At 44.1% G+C, this 14,893-nt stretch overlaps 1 protein-coding gene and 1 long non-coding RNA gene across 5 annotated transcripts in view; one reads left to right on the forward strand and one right to left on the reverse strand.

Moving 5' to 3' along the window:
- LOC138261774 (uncharacterized) overlaps positions 1-6,540 on the forward strand; it is a 510,577-nt gene extending 504,037 nt beyond the window's left edge. For all 4 annotated transcript variants that reach the window (XR_011199148.1, XR_011199147.1, XR_011199146.1 and 1 more), the window contains one exon: positions 4,813-6,540. This is a non-coding gene — a long non-coding RNA (uncharacterized lncRNA). The remainder of the gene's footprint in view (positions 1-4,812) is intronic.
- Positions 1-11,329, reverse strand: part of XRCC2 (X-ray repair cross complementing 2) — an 89,941-nt gene extending 78,612 nt beyond the window's left edge. The window contains exon 1 of the mRNA XM_069211125.1: positions 10,965-11,329. Coding sequence (XP_069067226.1) covers positions 10,965-11,003 — 39 coding nt within the window. The 5' untranslated portion in view covers positions 11,004-11,329. The remainder of the gene's footprint in view (positions 1-10,964) is intronic.
- Between the last annotated feature and the right edge of the window lie 3,564 nt (positions 11,330-14,893).

The following is a 14,893-nucleotide window of genomic DNA, read 5'->3' on the forward strand; positions in this document are numbered from 1 at the left end:
GTCTATCTCCTGCGCTCATTTAAGCTTTTACTCTCTTCTGTTCGCTGCATCTATTCGTTTTTTCCCAACCTGAGATCTTTCTTAATAATAATTACTTCCATAATCTTCCCACTATCAATGCTTTAAATCAAGCTGATCCCAAATGTGCTTGCCATGTTGGGGATATGAAAGCACAGATAGCCCAAAGACTCCTAGAGACAGATGAATAATCCTCCATAGTCTCAGCATGCTCCTGCACCTCAAAATACTACAGTACTGATACTGCTCAGAGGTTAAAAATGTAACACTTCTCTAATTTCTTTAGGTAGGGTATGAACTCAATCAAACCATCACGCCTATTCTCATCAGCAAGGTCAAGTGAATTCATGCAACAACACAACCACACACTTCCGGATGCTGCGGGGGTACAATGTGGTGGGAAAGAAATCACTCTTCTTTTTTTTCCAGAAACATAGGAATTTAGTTTTTTTCTGCCAAGAGGATGTAAAGCAGACACATGCTGGCCCTGTGCACCTAGGTGGTGTTAATTCTTTGATGTCAGCAAAGACACGTCAAGTGCTCCCACCCCCAGTACAACAAGCATCAGTGGGTAGAAAAGAGAAGAGGTAGAAAAACACCACACAATAAATAAGTGCAATCCAATTGGTCTGAGAAGCAAATTAGCCATAGTAAGCAAAGCAGAAAGTACAACAGTAGCTGCCTTACAGATGGAGAGGGAAACTACACAGCAGAAGAAGGATGATGTGGATAGAGTGTGGTTACAGCACATATGCTTCTTGATGCCAATAAATGATACAGTCAACCCTGGGTTAATTGTGGGCTGCATTGTTTTGTTTTAATAACGTATTTTAAGAGTTTTCCAAAATTACAACATGGTTATGTAACCCCAAAGCAGTTTGCTAACACTTGCCACCCCCCATCTATTAAGGTCACCGGCTAAGATTACTCTAATCATCTAATAAATCACCTTTTCCTGCGCACAGCAAATATTCCTTTCTTTTTCCCAACTCTCCCACCACTGGTATCACTGAGGAGCCCCATTTGCGTGCCACTTATCTTTTAGCCAGAAGGGAGCCTAGATTAAATAGCAGCGGCTGACAGGAACATGCCTGGGATCCGCTCCATCTCCCCAATAAAACGCATTAGGCTCCTGGGTCCACCAGAATATCAGTAACGTCCTCCAACCTATGGGTCTCCCCCTCCTATTATTCACAGATTCGAACAATCCCACAGTACATGAAGGAACGTACCCTTCTGCCTGCATCCCCGCAGACACTCTTCATCCGTAACTCTCCCCAGTTTATATACGAGGATCCTGGTACAATATACCTATGTAAGATCTTGGGCTGTATCAATCTGTAGTGGCCCTTAATTGCCACCAGTCTTGTGAATGTTGGCAATCCCCTCCAGTTCTCCCACATTTCTCTGCCATCTCATTCTCAGAGGGTATAAGTCCTTATTAATATTTGTCAGCAGGGTCTGATAGGTGAGAGAGATCGCTTTGGTGAGCATTGGTCCTTCCTTTCAGTCTATACTCCAGAGGTGAGGTCTCCATAACATGGGGGGGGGGGGGGGGGTATTTAAATGCTTTGGTGGGCAGCACCTCATATTCCACCTTGAGATGGTCAAATAGTACCACCCCATTTGCATCTCACACCTCTGCTAGAGTGCTGATCCCTATTCCATTTCATTTTCAGAACCCATGCAGATTCAACACCTCCCTCAATCTTGTGCCCGGCTGTCCTGCCATTTGATAAAGTTTGTTTTGACCAATGACTTTGTGTTTCACCACTGCGCATATTAGTTGCTCAATGTTCACCAGTAGCACATGGTATGTTTTGTTCAGTTGAGCCGCCTATTGGCTTTGACATGGCATTAGCCATTACTTTCTGTATTCAGTTGAGCCGCCTATGGGCTTTGACATTGCATTAGCCATTACATTCTGTATTCTGCCTATTGGCTTTGACATGCTGTATCCAGTCTAGCCGCCTATTGGCTTTGACATTGCATGCCTATTGACTTTGACATGATGTATTCAATTTAGCTGCCTATTGACTTTGACATGCTATTAGATATTCTGCCTATGGGCTTTGACATGATATTATATATTACATTTTGTATTCAGCTTAACTGCCTATTGGCTTTGACATGATATTCAGCTTAACTGCCTATTGGCTTTGACATGATATTATACATTGCATTTTATATTCAGCTCAGATGCCTATTGGCTTTGACATGACACTAGACATTGCATTTGATATTTAGGTTAGCTGCCTATTGCCTTTAACATGACATTGCATTTGATATTTAGGTTAGCTGCCCATTGCCTTTAACGTGGAGTTAGACATGGCAGTTGAGAATCTAAGCTGTATTTTTCCAAGCTGTGTTTTTGCACCAGAGAACCAAGATGTTTTGCTCTCACAGTAGACTAGACCTGATAAGAGAGAGTACATGGGCGTCGTTTCTCTTCCCTTGAGCTTGGGAACAGGAGTAGTCTTGGAGACCTGGCCAGTCTCCAAAAGGCTTGCTCAGTTTCCCAGGTCTGAGAGGAGGGGGCACACCTTTGTAACGAATGTAACAGGCTGCAGAGAGTCAGATTCGAATCTGCCGGACCTCGTGCTGGAGCTTGGCGCCAGCTGCCAGCATCCCGTGTGGGTAGATGACACTCTTTCTCGCGGCTGACAGGGGTCATCAGCTTGCAGACCTTAGAAAGATGTAGCTGTAAATAGTTCCTACACGGTGAAGTATTTGTTTTGCTTTGCATTCAATATTTTATAAATATAACCTGCTGTGTATATTGCAAACTGATATATTTTGTTTGATTAACGCGGACTGGAAAGCTACTAATTCGTCATTCATTCATAAACATTGTGGTTGGGGAAGAATAAAATAACAATAAAAGTCTTCTTTGACCTCAGAAGTGCATTTCTGGTGTGTTATGTTAGTGCTTAGAAACTAAATAAGAGGAAAGCACTACAATTGGTACCAGGAGTGGGGTCGGTCATTAAGAGGTGATTAAAGGGTTTGACGAGTTGGTAGATTTCTAAGTGCACACTTTAAAAGTGTAATTGTTTTTTTTGTTGTTTGGAGAATTACAGAAATTGTTCTGTTTGGAGAATCACAGTAGCACGGCAGACCATGTCTGAGAATACATGTGTTGATGAACTGCCTGATGGTGCTAAGAAAAACTGTGAATTGTTTTCTGTTTGGGGAATTACAGAAGAAAATGCATGTGTAGCTAAAATGCCTGATGTTGTTTTGAGAAATAATTCCCGTTGTATATATGTAGAAAACGTGGGTTTTGGAAGTAATGATGACAGAAAGGTCTGGATACCTTTATCTGCTTACAGAGAAATGCAGGAGAAATGTAGGAAGTTGGAACATGAAAATAGGAATTTACGTGAGCAAATTAGCCAGGATACAATAATTCAAAATAAGACGGAAAGTTATAAAAGGGCTGTTTTTGAAGAATCTTTCTTGTCCCATTCCAGTAATGAGGGGGTTAAGACAGCTCCGAGCTGCACTGAGTTTCCATGTGAGCCAGGGTTTTTGGCAGACAATATGCATTCCTTAACTGATAACATGGACGAGAGAGCTCAGAATGTGATTTACGAGTTACCGTTGCAAAATGCACAAGTAAAACTAAGGATTTTAGAGCAAGACACCCCGAGTTTCATTAGCTTGTTTGATTTTTGGAAAAAGAATAGCCCTCATTTGAGAGAAATCCTAACACTTTTGTACATGGTCACTGTGAAAAATTATATGCAGCTGCGCGCTTGTGATTTGGCAAATGAAATAATGCAGACTTTAGGTTTCTGCGCAGTGCAAGAAGGAAATACTTATGTATATTTAAATCAAGAACAAGGAAAGAAAATAGTGCCCCTAGCTAGAATCATACAATGGATCTGGTACTTGCAAGACAGGGCTAGAGTACCACAGGTAAAAGAATTATCAATGAAATTGTGTGCACCATTTGAATTCGTGTCTACTGAAGATAAAAAGCATGTTTGTTTTACTAATGATTCATTGACTGAAATGTTGCTTTCTGGCACAGTAGAAGGAACAGCGTTGTATAATGTGTGTCAGATTTTAAAGCAAGAGCTACGTGAGATGTGTCATTTTTATGCTGATTTTTGGTTCTTTGATAATGTTTTAGCACCTAACTGGTTCAATTACCTTGCAGATGTTAATGAGAAAAATGCAGAGAGAGAAGTGTTCACCCAGAATTCTGCCTTAGTGGGGATGGCTATGTGGGTGCCCCAGAAATGTGAAAAGGCCACTTACAGGTGGGCAGAGATGAGAGAGATGCCCATTCCCCTAGATTTGATAAAAACTGTGCAGCACGCACAAAAGCAATCTGTCATGCAAGCAGTCACAGAGCAGTTGGGGAGAGGAAAGTTACCAGGACAGAAATGGCAAATTGATCAGGTTTTAGGGAAAGTGATTGCTGCAAATTACCAAGGAAAAATCGAAATTATGCTGATACCTAGAAAAGAATCTGATTCATTCATACAAATTGGAGACAGAATGGCCCAACTTGACAAAAATGCAGTGAATGGAGGTTTGGTAAAGAAGGAGTCTGCCCCAGCCCTTCTGACAGTGCAAGAAAAGGGAAGCTGTGGCGCAGCAGATAAAAACCTCAGTGCTGATGTGTGGGCTGAAGCCCTAAGTGACCCTCCAGAACCTGCAGAGAATATGACAAAGGGCCCCAAAAACGTCCTGCTGATTATAAAACAGGGAAAGAAAGAGGAAGGGTGCAGTTTAAATGAAAAATGTTATTTGCAAGAAAAGTCATACTTGTTTCTTTTGCAGATCCGACCACGTTTCGCCACTGTCCCTGAGTGCGCTGTGTGGTCCCCCTTCCGGTGTGTGCGTGTGGGGTCGGGGAAGGGACCGAATCCCCAACCTGAACCCGGCTGAGTAAAGTGCCAGCACCATGGATCCATTTTGCGCAAACTGCGCCTTCAGTTCAAGTTCAACTTGTTTGCTGTGTTTTTTTTTTTTTTGCCTCTCTTTTGGAACTCTGACTTTTGCTTACCTTCCAGCAAACCTTTCAGGTGGACCGTGCACCTTTACATGAGCAGAACTCATGCCACATCAAATTGCTAACACTGTTGAATTAGAGACTCATTCAGAAAAAAAAAAAAAAAAAAAAATGCTCAGTCTTTTCTATATAGATGTATCTGATGTGAAAGGTTATGAAATCAATGTGTTAATTCACTTCTATTGCTTTACAGGGATTGCTTTGATCATTGAAATTTGATTTGCTGATAATGTTTTTTTTTTTTGTGCTGATGTTTTTTTTTTTTTTTTAAATATGAGATATGTGAAACAAAAATTCATTGGTCAAAGGGCGGAATGTCCTGCCATTTGATAAAGTTTGTTTTGACCAATGACTTTGTGTTTCACCACCGCGCATATTAGTTGCTCAATGTTCACCAGTAGCACATGGTATGTTTTGTTCAGTTGAGCCGCCTATTGGCTTTGACATGGCATTAGCCATTACTTTCTGTATTCAGTTGAGCCGCCTATGGGCTTTGACATTGCATTAGCCATTACATTCTGTATTCTGCCTATTGGCTTTGACATGCTGTATCCAGTCTAGCCGCCTATTGGCTTTGACATTGCATGCCTATTGACTTTGACATGATGTATTCAATTTAGCTGCCTATTGACTTTGACATGCTATTAGATATTCTGCCTATGGGCTTTGACATGATATTATATATTACATTTTGTATTCAGCTTAACTGCCTATTGGCTTTGACATGATATTCAGCTTAACTGCCTATTGGCTTTGACATGATATTATACATTGCATTTTATATTCAGCTCAGATGCCTATTGGCTTTGACATGACACTAGACATTGCATTTGATATTTAGGTTAGCTGCCTATTGCCTTTAACATGACATTGCATTTGATATTTAGGTTAGCTGCCCATTGCCTTTAACGTGGAGTTAGACATGGCAGTTGAGAATCTAAGCTGTATTTTTCCAAGCTGTGTTTTTGCACCAGAGAACCAAGATGTTTTGCTCTCACAGTAGACTAGACCTGATAAGAGAGAGTACATGGGCGTCGTTTCTCTTCCCTTGAGCTTGGGAACAGGAGTAGTCTTGGAGACCTGGCCAGTCTCCAAAAGGCTTGCTCAGTTTCCCAGGTCTGAGAGGAGGGGGCACACCTTTGTAACGAATGTAACAGGCTGCAGAGAGTCAGATTCGAATCTGCCGGACCTCGTGCTGGAGCTTGGCGCCAGCTGCCAGCATCCCGTGTGGGTAGATGACACTCTTTCTCGCGGCTGACAGGGGTCATCAGCTTGCAGACCTTAGAAAGATGTAGCTGTAAATAGTTCCTACACGGTGAAGTATTTGTTTTGCTTTGCATTCAATATTTTATAAATATAACCTGCTGTGTATATTGCAAACTGATATATTTTGTTTGATTAACGCGGACTGGAAAGCTACTAATTCGTCATTCATTCATAAACATTGTGGTTGGGGAAGAATAAAATAACAATAAAAGTCTTCTTTGACCTCAGAAGTGCATTTCTGGTGTGTTATGTTAGTGCTTAGAAACTAAATAAGAGGAAAGCACTACACCGGCCAAAGGAGGGTCCTTGGGGTAAGGTACCATGCCGTCCTATTTCTCTGTTGAGGCTATGCCAAATTGCCACAACCGTCTTTGTCACTTTTTATTGGGGGGGGGGCGACTGGGAGAGAGGCAGCCTCTGCCACTTTCCCACCATAGAGAACATGCGAGTAACCCCACCCCCCATTACCTCCCTGACCAAACAAAAAGCTGGATCCTCTACCTGCGCATATACCCAGCCATTGGGTACACTTACCTGTGCCCCCTCATAGTAGTGCCTGTCATTAGGCAGTACTATCCCTTCCTCATACGTGGAGCACAGAAGAGTGATGAATGCTATCCTTGGGCGCCCCGCCCCAACAACTTTCACAGCAGAGTATTGATTGCCTTAAAAAAAAAAATTGGAAATGTGAACAGGATATTCTGTAACATATATGTGAATTGGGACAGGGCCACCATTTTAAACAATGTCGCTCTACCCATCAAGGATATAGGCAGTGCTACTCAGTGTCTCACATCTGCCTCCAGTCTCTGGAGCAGTGGCGCAAGATTATCCTCACAGGAGAGTCCTCGTTTCTGCATAGCCATTTTTCCAAATATTTAAAATGTCCCCTTTTAATCCTGAGCAGCATGGGAGGTTGCGTCCCGCTCTCCACTTACCCTTTGGGAATATGAAGAATTTTACCCAGTAAATTTGCAACTCAGAATACTTTCAGTAAGTCGCAAACATTTTACCCACCCTTCCAAGAGTTTTATCAGGGTCGGCCAGGTACAGTAACACGTGTGAGCTGCATTGTTAGTAAGTAAAGGATACAAGGGCATCCCATCAACACCTTGAAAGTGCAGCCTAATCCACTCCACTGACTACCACAGCATTAGCACTCTTTTCCATACTACCAGCTCGGATTCCCAGACCCCACCAGCCGTTCTATTTAATCAATCATCAGCAAATCAACATGTATGAGGATAGCAACAGCAGCCTCCCTCCCAATACAAAAGATGAAGTATATACCACAGTGATAACGGAGCACTGTGAGTGGTGGAGCTATGGATTCGATTAAGACACCACATTGGCAGTAGTAGTGCCAAACAAGTATGCAGGTAAGTATATCAAATTAGAAGGTTCCACACAAAGGAGGTTGTATTTCACGTTGGACGTCATGGCAGCATGCTTCTCTGATGCATTTAAAAAAATTGTATTGGAGGTAACTGGCTCTGGAACACGGATACACTGGGGTAACTGAGCTCCAGTTGCATCAATTGGAGCCTTTAACAGCTGATAGCCTGGTGCTGTGTCTACCAAAGGACTAAAAACTGAGCATGAAATATACCCCTTTAGCACTCGATCCACAGGGTAGCAGAAACAGCTAACGTTTACTCTGGGAGGTATAGTGTAGTATTAGAAAACTCAGACTATACTGTAATAACATTACAATGTAATATATCAAGGTCAAACAATGTCTTCATCTTAAGATAAGAGACATGCTTAAGTTAATTACAACACAATACTACAGCTCTAACAACGCAGATGAAGGCATCTATAATTTAAGTGAGCCAATCAGCAATCCGTGATTATCAATAAAGGAATATTCCAAGTGATAAGAGAAACAAACCCTCTGCATAATCAGGTCCCAACCCTACAGTCTCCTGGTCAATATCTGGAGCTATGCTGACGCACTCCGTGTGTGAATCTTCACTATAGCTTGTAGGCCTACTCACCCAGATTCTCTCCCTCTGGCTAATAAATACTAAACTGATTCAGTTCATCAGTTACTTACTGTCTCAGTAGTTCACTCATTATTGGTTTCTCACCCTTCTAGATGTGGCCGGTGGGCATTTGTGCCTCAAGGGGCTCTGCGATGCTTTTGGTGCAGTCTGCACTCCTCAGACTGCAGCCTGCAGTGGAAGGAAGAAGTCGGCCGCTCTGGCATTAGATGCAGATTAATCGTCATGATTCCCAGTGTGTCAGACAGCTGGACTGATTCAGTGTAGTTTTGCAACCACACTGATCACGGAGTGCTAAACAAAGCCTATTCTCCCAGAAGTTAATGACGAGCCCCAGTCACGATATGCAGCCAAGAGAAGGGCAGTTATTTTATGGCAATCTGTAGGGAACTTGAGCAGACACTCAGTGGCCGTACACAAAGTACTCCAGGCTGCAAAAATTATTTACCTAAGAGAGGTAACTCTTAAATCGTGTCTCGGACGGGCACCAGTATACTTTTGCAGTTCATGCAACAATTCAAAATGTTGACGTACAGCCACGTATCATGGTCAGAGTGAATTCCAGGGGCTAGGCACACGCCCGCTAAGCCACTCTTTTATCTAATCTCTCTTATGGATTGACAAACCTGAGGGTAGGTCTTAAGCCTATGCAAACCTGGCCAGGTGGTAATTCTTTGGGATGATACAGCGATGGCTCACCACAGCTTTGGGCAGATAGCTTCATCTCTGGCGCATCACAATTGGACTACGTGCTTAGCACTTTGGTCCCTCATGCACAGCTTCCTCCTTCAGGAGATTGGGCTGCAATTACTCTTTTAGGCAACTGCACATTTCAGCTACATATCCAATAGCCCGATCTTCTCCATGGTAGCTCCTTCCTTTTACTCTCCTCCCAAAAGCATCTCCTAACAGTATTTGAGCATGGTTTTCAGATAGGTCCCTGATCTGGCGAGGACACAGGCACTAAGGCCTCCCAGTCCCGGTTCCTTCAGAATTTTCCAGCACACTTGTGTGTGCACCAAATCCAGTCTTCAGATTTTCTTGATACTTGACCTGAGGAATCTACTGCATACTTATTCAGGGCTAACACCGTAGAGAATGTGTATTTCCACAGGTCTGGTCTGCTTTGTTTTTTTTCTAGTTACCAGAAGGTGACCGTAATCACACTACCTGTCCTATACGTGAAAGGGGCTGTGTCTTTCTTCTTCCTTTCACAGAAGCATGGTCCATGTCAAAGGATTTCATGGATGCCTACAGGATTCTTACAATTCACATGCCAGTACGGCAGGCTCTTTCCCTCCTCCACTGTTGTACCATCCACAAACAGGAGATCCAAAATGGATTCTGCCCTTACTGCACACACTCTGTAGACACACCACATTCTCACCCCATCATAGAAGGGCCCAACAGACACGTTGTTGATGCAGGTAGAAAGTAAAAAGGCCTTCTAATAGAATAGTAATTGTGTCCCGTGATTAATGTGAGTTCTTCTCAGCCCAGTGAAAAGATAGTAGTTACTCTAAAAAAAAAAGATGTGCATTTAGTGTGCCCATTCAGACCACAAAGTGTTACTCCATGTCTCCTTTCTACAGTCTATCTTACACTGGAACTGGAGAACCAGATTCGAGTCTCTGCCTTGGTTCAACATCCTATGATTCTGGGCAAATTATTTTATCTACTTGTGTCTAACATTTAAAATAAAATGGAGTATATGTCCTTGTGTAATGTAACTGGTGCTCATGTAAAGAACTCCAATTCCTTTGGGTAGAGTTTGCGCTCTACAGAACCACAAAACAAAATCTCACACACCTTTTCATCCGCCACACTGGTATGAGATACATCCCATAACACGATAACCACTCCATAGTCAGGGCCACTGGAATTATGCAATCGTGCAGCTGCTGCAATTTTTGCATAATTGTAGATTTGCGGTATTTGCTACCTAATCCATCAACTGCTGCATAATTTGCAGAAGTAACAAAATAATTTTTTTTCTAGCTCACAAGGTTCAAGAGTTACTAAAAACACAGTGATGCGAGTTATCATGCAGTGAAGGCCCTTTGCAAAGGTTGCCTGCTCACTTTTCTGTAGCTTATTGCTGTATTTGTGTTAAACTGGTACTAATGAAGTGCCACTAATGCCCAGACAGTGTTGTTTCAAAATGACAAAATAAAGAAGTAATATTATAACAAAATGTGCCGCATAATTTCCCTTCTGCATAATTGACTTAACCCAGCCGCATGATTTTGCCCTCCCCTGCCGTATAACTCCAGTGCCCCTGACCACAGTCAACACCCACGACATGGGAACACTTTCCTCAAACGAACAAGAAACAAAGCTCACGACTTTCCAACCACACATCCTACACGACGTAGCTTGCTGTAGGCAAGAGTTTCAGTGCACCACATAGGAGTTGCAGGCGCTATATAAAAGTTGCAATACAAGTGGCCCCATTTTACATGCGGTATTTTCTTCAAGTCCCTGAAATCTAAAGTTATAGACATTAGGCTTTCTGTGACTTATTGCTTCATGCTTTACACTAGGGGCAATTCACAGTGGTGCAGCACACACACTACGGATGGGGTATGGTCACAGCACAGCGAGCACAGCTGTCTTTCAGTGTTCATGTACAACCCCTCCTGCAAACCCACCTGCGTGCCAGACTCTGCCTGGCGAAAGTCATGGCTCATCCTTGGAGATACAGGCAATGAACACCGCTGATACACAAGTTACACTTCACCTCTCCATTGATAAACTGTAAGGCCTGCGGGATCACGTGACGACTTCTGGGTAGATCGTATCCCGGTCTCTCATTGGACGATACCTTTGACGGCTACTGTTCTGAGCGTTTCAGTGAAAGTCCTGTCACACCCAACAGAACACATCATGCTTCCTCGAGGCAAAGTTTTTAAAGTTAACCATGTCCCATCTGTGTTTCGCAGCGCGAGAACACAGTGAATCTGCGGAACTGAAGCAATTCGTTGTTTCTCAATCTTTAAACCATAGAAGCGGGATCGATCACCAACACAAAAATAGGACAAAACGTTCACACTGGCTGTAGAAACTGAAAAGAGACTACGGTGCTAGTACTCTTTGCCCTAGAAGATTGAATCCCGTACAACTTGAATACTTATTGGATGTTGCAATAACAGGATTGGCACACTCGTCATGGTTGGGTATTTTTCACCTTTTCAGCAAGTTTCAGAGCTCTTAAATTCTATGTCAGGACCGGAGGCGAGGATTATGGAGATCTTTCTTCACTTTTTATTTTACAGCAAATTCAAAGTTCATTAAGAAAAAACGATAAGAACTACAACTCCCATGAGACTGTTCCCCTAGCAACCAGTGTCCAATCAGCCATCAATCCCAGTAAGTGTATCAATGTCCCTGTCAGCGCCATTCTTCCTCTTTCTTCACTGCTGTCAGTGAAGTGGCCTTTTACTGCCTCCGAGTGCTTGTGTTTTTAACACATTTGACTTAATTGAGTGTTTGGTGCACGTTCGTTTCTTGAGTTGACCATATTTTGCCTTTTAGTGACAGAAGTGTTGGGGGGGCTACCCTTATTATTATTTTTAGGGTGTTCTTCTGTCCGACTGTTCCCCTGGGTCCCATGATGCAGTCCACGCACGACCATGACTCTTTCCCCAGCATGTCCCCAGGTGAAGGCCCTTCTCATCGCGTTCTACCTCCTGGGGTAGATGCGTTGCTCTCCCAGGCGATCGCCCAGGCTCTAGCCCCTATTAAGGTGAGCGTGGTGCAGCTTGCTGAGCAGGTGTCCAAAGGGTCGGTCATGTTTGGGGGGACGAGGGCTGAGTTTAGGACTTCCGAAATACCAGCTTCCAGGAAATCACGCACCTTGAGGATGTTGGGCTTCTGGCTGATGTCTTCGGTAAGAGTGCGCACGCGCATAAGCGCCTAGCCTTCCAGGAGGATTCTCTACCCGGAGTAACCGGTGAAAAGCTGCACCACATACTGGGCCCCGAGACGGGGTTACCAAAACGCATCACGGAGGACTCGTTTGGGGATTCCTCCTCTGTGGAGGATCATGACTCTGGCACCTGGAGCCCTCTGGCCTCTCTGCCAGATCCACAGGAGCAAGATGACTCAGGCTCTGAGATGTTTGAACCTGAGGGGATTTATCACCCCCGTTCATCGGAATGGCGGCCAGAGCAGAAGGAGCCGAGTACATGGCTAGTAAAATTCGTCAGCCTCTCGACAAGGAGGTACGGGCTTGCCTGAAGGCAGAATGCCAGCGCCCTACCTTGCTGGCTACTCCAGATATAGACCCGAAGATGTGTACCTTTTTTGCGAAGTACACCAAGGACCCCAAGAAGGGAATTGACCTGTCCTGGCGGGCGTGCCAGGACAAATTCCTTGATGTGTTAGGTCCCCTGACACAGATCATTCAACTGGCTGAACTTGCAAAACACTCTAACACCCACCTACCAACGGACTTCGTAGCCGGGTGGGCTTAGGGAGCAGTTTGTCTCCTGGGCAATGCTAACTGCGCCATTTCGGCCGAGAGGCGCCAGTCTTTGCTTATTAAGATAGACCCCAAATTTGGGGAGCTGCCTACCTCTGAGCCAGGGGCGGACGCCCAGGGTAATTTATTCGGCGATCCGTTTGTCAAGGAGTTGAGCAAATTCGTCGCCACCTTTTCTGCGCTTGACAAGGCGCAGTCTTCTATCAAGAAGATCTTCCCGGGCAAGGTTTTCGCAGGGGCCGGACGAGGGGACTGGGGACCGCATCAGGGGTATGTGTTTCCTCCGTTCTTTCTGATCCCGAGAGTATCAGCCCAGGTACGTCGTCAGGAGGCGACGTTGGTTCTTATAACCCCTCTCTGGAGGTCCCAGGCGTGGTTCCCATCACTTCTGGAGCTCACGTGCGATTTTCCGATCCGTCTTCCGGACTCTCCCGCAATTCTCTGAGACCCTGCAGGACACTTTCATCCCCATGTCCTTCAAGGCCACCTATCTCTGGTGACTTGAAAGATTTCAGGACTCGCTGGCAGGACTGCCGGCTTTCACAGGATGCTAAGAAATTCATTGCACAGGCATGGGCTCCAGGAGCAGGTAAGCGGTACAGGTCCGCATGGAATAGATGGGTTCACTGGTGTATGGACAGACATACCGATCCTATGAGGGCCCAAATTACGGATATCCTGAATTTTCTTGCGGAGCTGGCGGAGTCTGGTTTGACTTATTGTTCCGTAAATTCCTTTAGATCGGCCATCTCGGCGGGCCATCCCCCTCTAGATAATCGCCCGGTCGGGGAGCACCCTTGGGTATGTAAACTAAGTAAAGGTGCCAGACTCTCCAAACCTCCGGAACCCAGGTATTCGAAGTTATGGGATATCAATCTTGTTCTTTGACTGTTATCCTCATGGCAAGACAATCAATATCTTTCAAGAAAGGAGCTGTCAGCTAAGCTGTCTATTTTCTGTGTCCTATATCGTGCAAAAGGGTGTCGGATGTTAGGGCCCTGGATGTTTCGGACAGAGTATTCTCCCCAGAAGGGGTAACTTTCACTGTTTCCAGGAGGACTAAATGTAATATCAGGTTGGTATCCTATCCCGCTTTTCCTCATGCTCCTTAATTATGTGTGGTAAGATGCTTAAAGGTTTATGAGGAGGTGACAGCTGAACTTAGACCTCCTGGAGAACGTCAATTGTTGATTTTGTTGAATAAACCTTTTAAGGCAGTTTCCTCCACTTCGATAGCCAGGTGGATCAGATGGCTCTTGGCAGAAGCAGGTATCAACGTACGGGTTTTTGAGGCACATTTCACTTGGGGTGCCATGGGCCAGGTGGCTGGCAGGTTGGGAGACATTATGAATGCAGCAGATTGGTCTTCAGAGTCTACCTTTAAAAAGTTTGATTTCAAACCTATACACGAAGCAGCCTCTTTAGTGGTAAGTAAGCTTTAAACTTGCATAATCTGTGCCTCCAGTCCTGACATAGAATGAGAAATTTCCTAGCTAACGTGAAGGAAAGTTTAAATTCTATTAAGGACACGAGGCGAGGATTATCCTACCCTATACTGGATGTGTTTTTCCCACCCGGAAGCCTTATGGAGCTAGTTCTGAGGTGGTATATATGCTTATATAATTGATTACGTTACATGTAGGATTATTTTGGCTGGTTTCACTTCCTGCGCTTTCTTTAACTCGTAGTTTAATATGTTTTTTCATATACAGTGCATTTATAAAGCAGGCTATTTCAGGTATGGTTTGGTGATTGACCATGGTCCTGCACGGATATAATAATTGCTATTTTTCCTTAGGATCAGAGGTGTCGGCAACTTGAGACTTCAGGAACCCTTTCCGCAGTGAAGTCGAGGAAGAATGACGCCGACAGGGACAAATATTCACTTACTCGGATTGACGGCTGATTGGACACTGGTTGCTATGGGAACAGTCTGATGGGAGTTGTAGTTCTTATAGTTTTTTCTTAATGAACTTTGAGCTTGCTGTAAAATAAAAAGTGAAGAAAGATCTGCATAATCCTCATCTCCGTGTCCTTAACAGAATTGAAACTTTCCTTCACGTTAGCTAGGAAATTTCTCATTGTCCAGTGCCAGCA

This window comes from Pleurodeles waltl, chromosome 10 (assembly GCF_031143425.1).
Source record: "Pleurodeles waltl isolate 20211129_DDA chromosome 10, aPleWal1.hap1.20221129, whole genome shotgun sequence".
Classification (NCBI taxonomy): Eukaryota; Metazoa; Chordata; class Amphibia; order Caudata; family Salamandridae; genus Pleurodeles; species Pleurodeles waltl.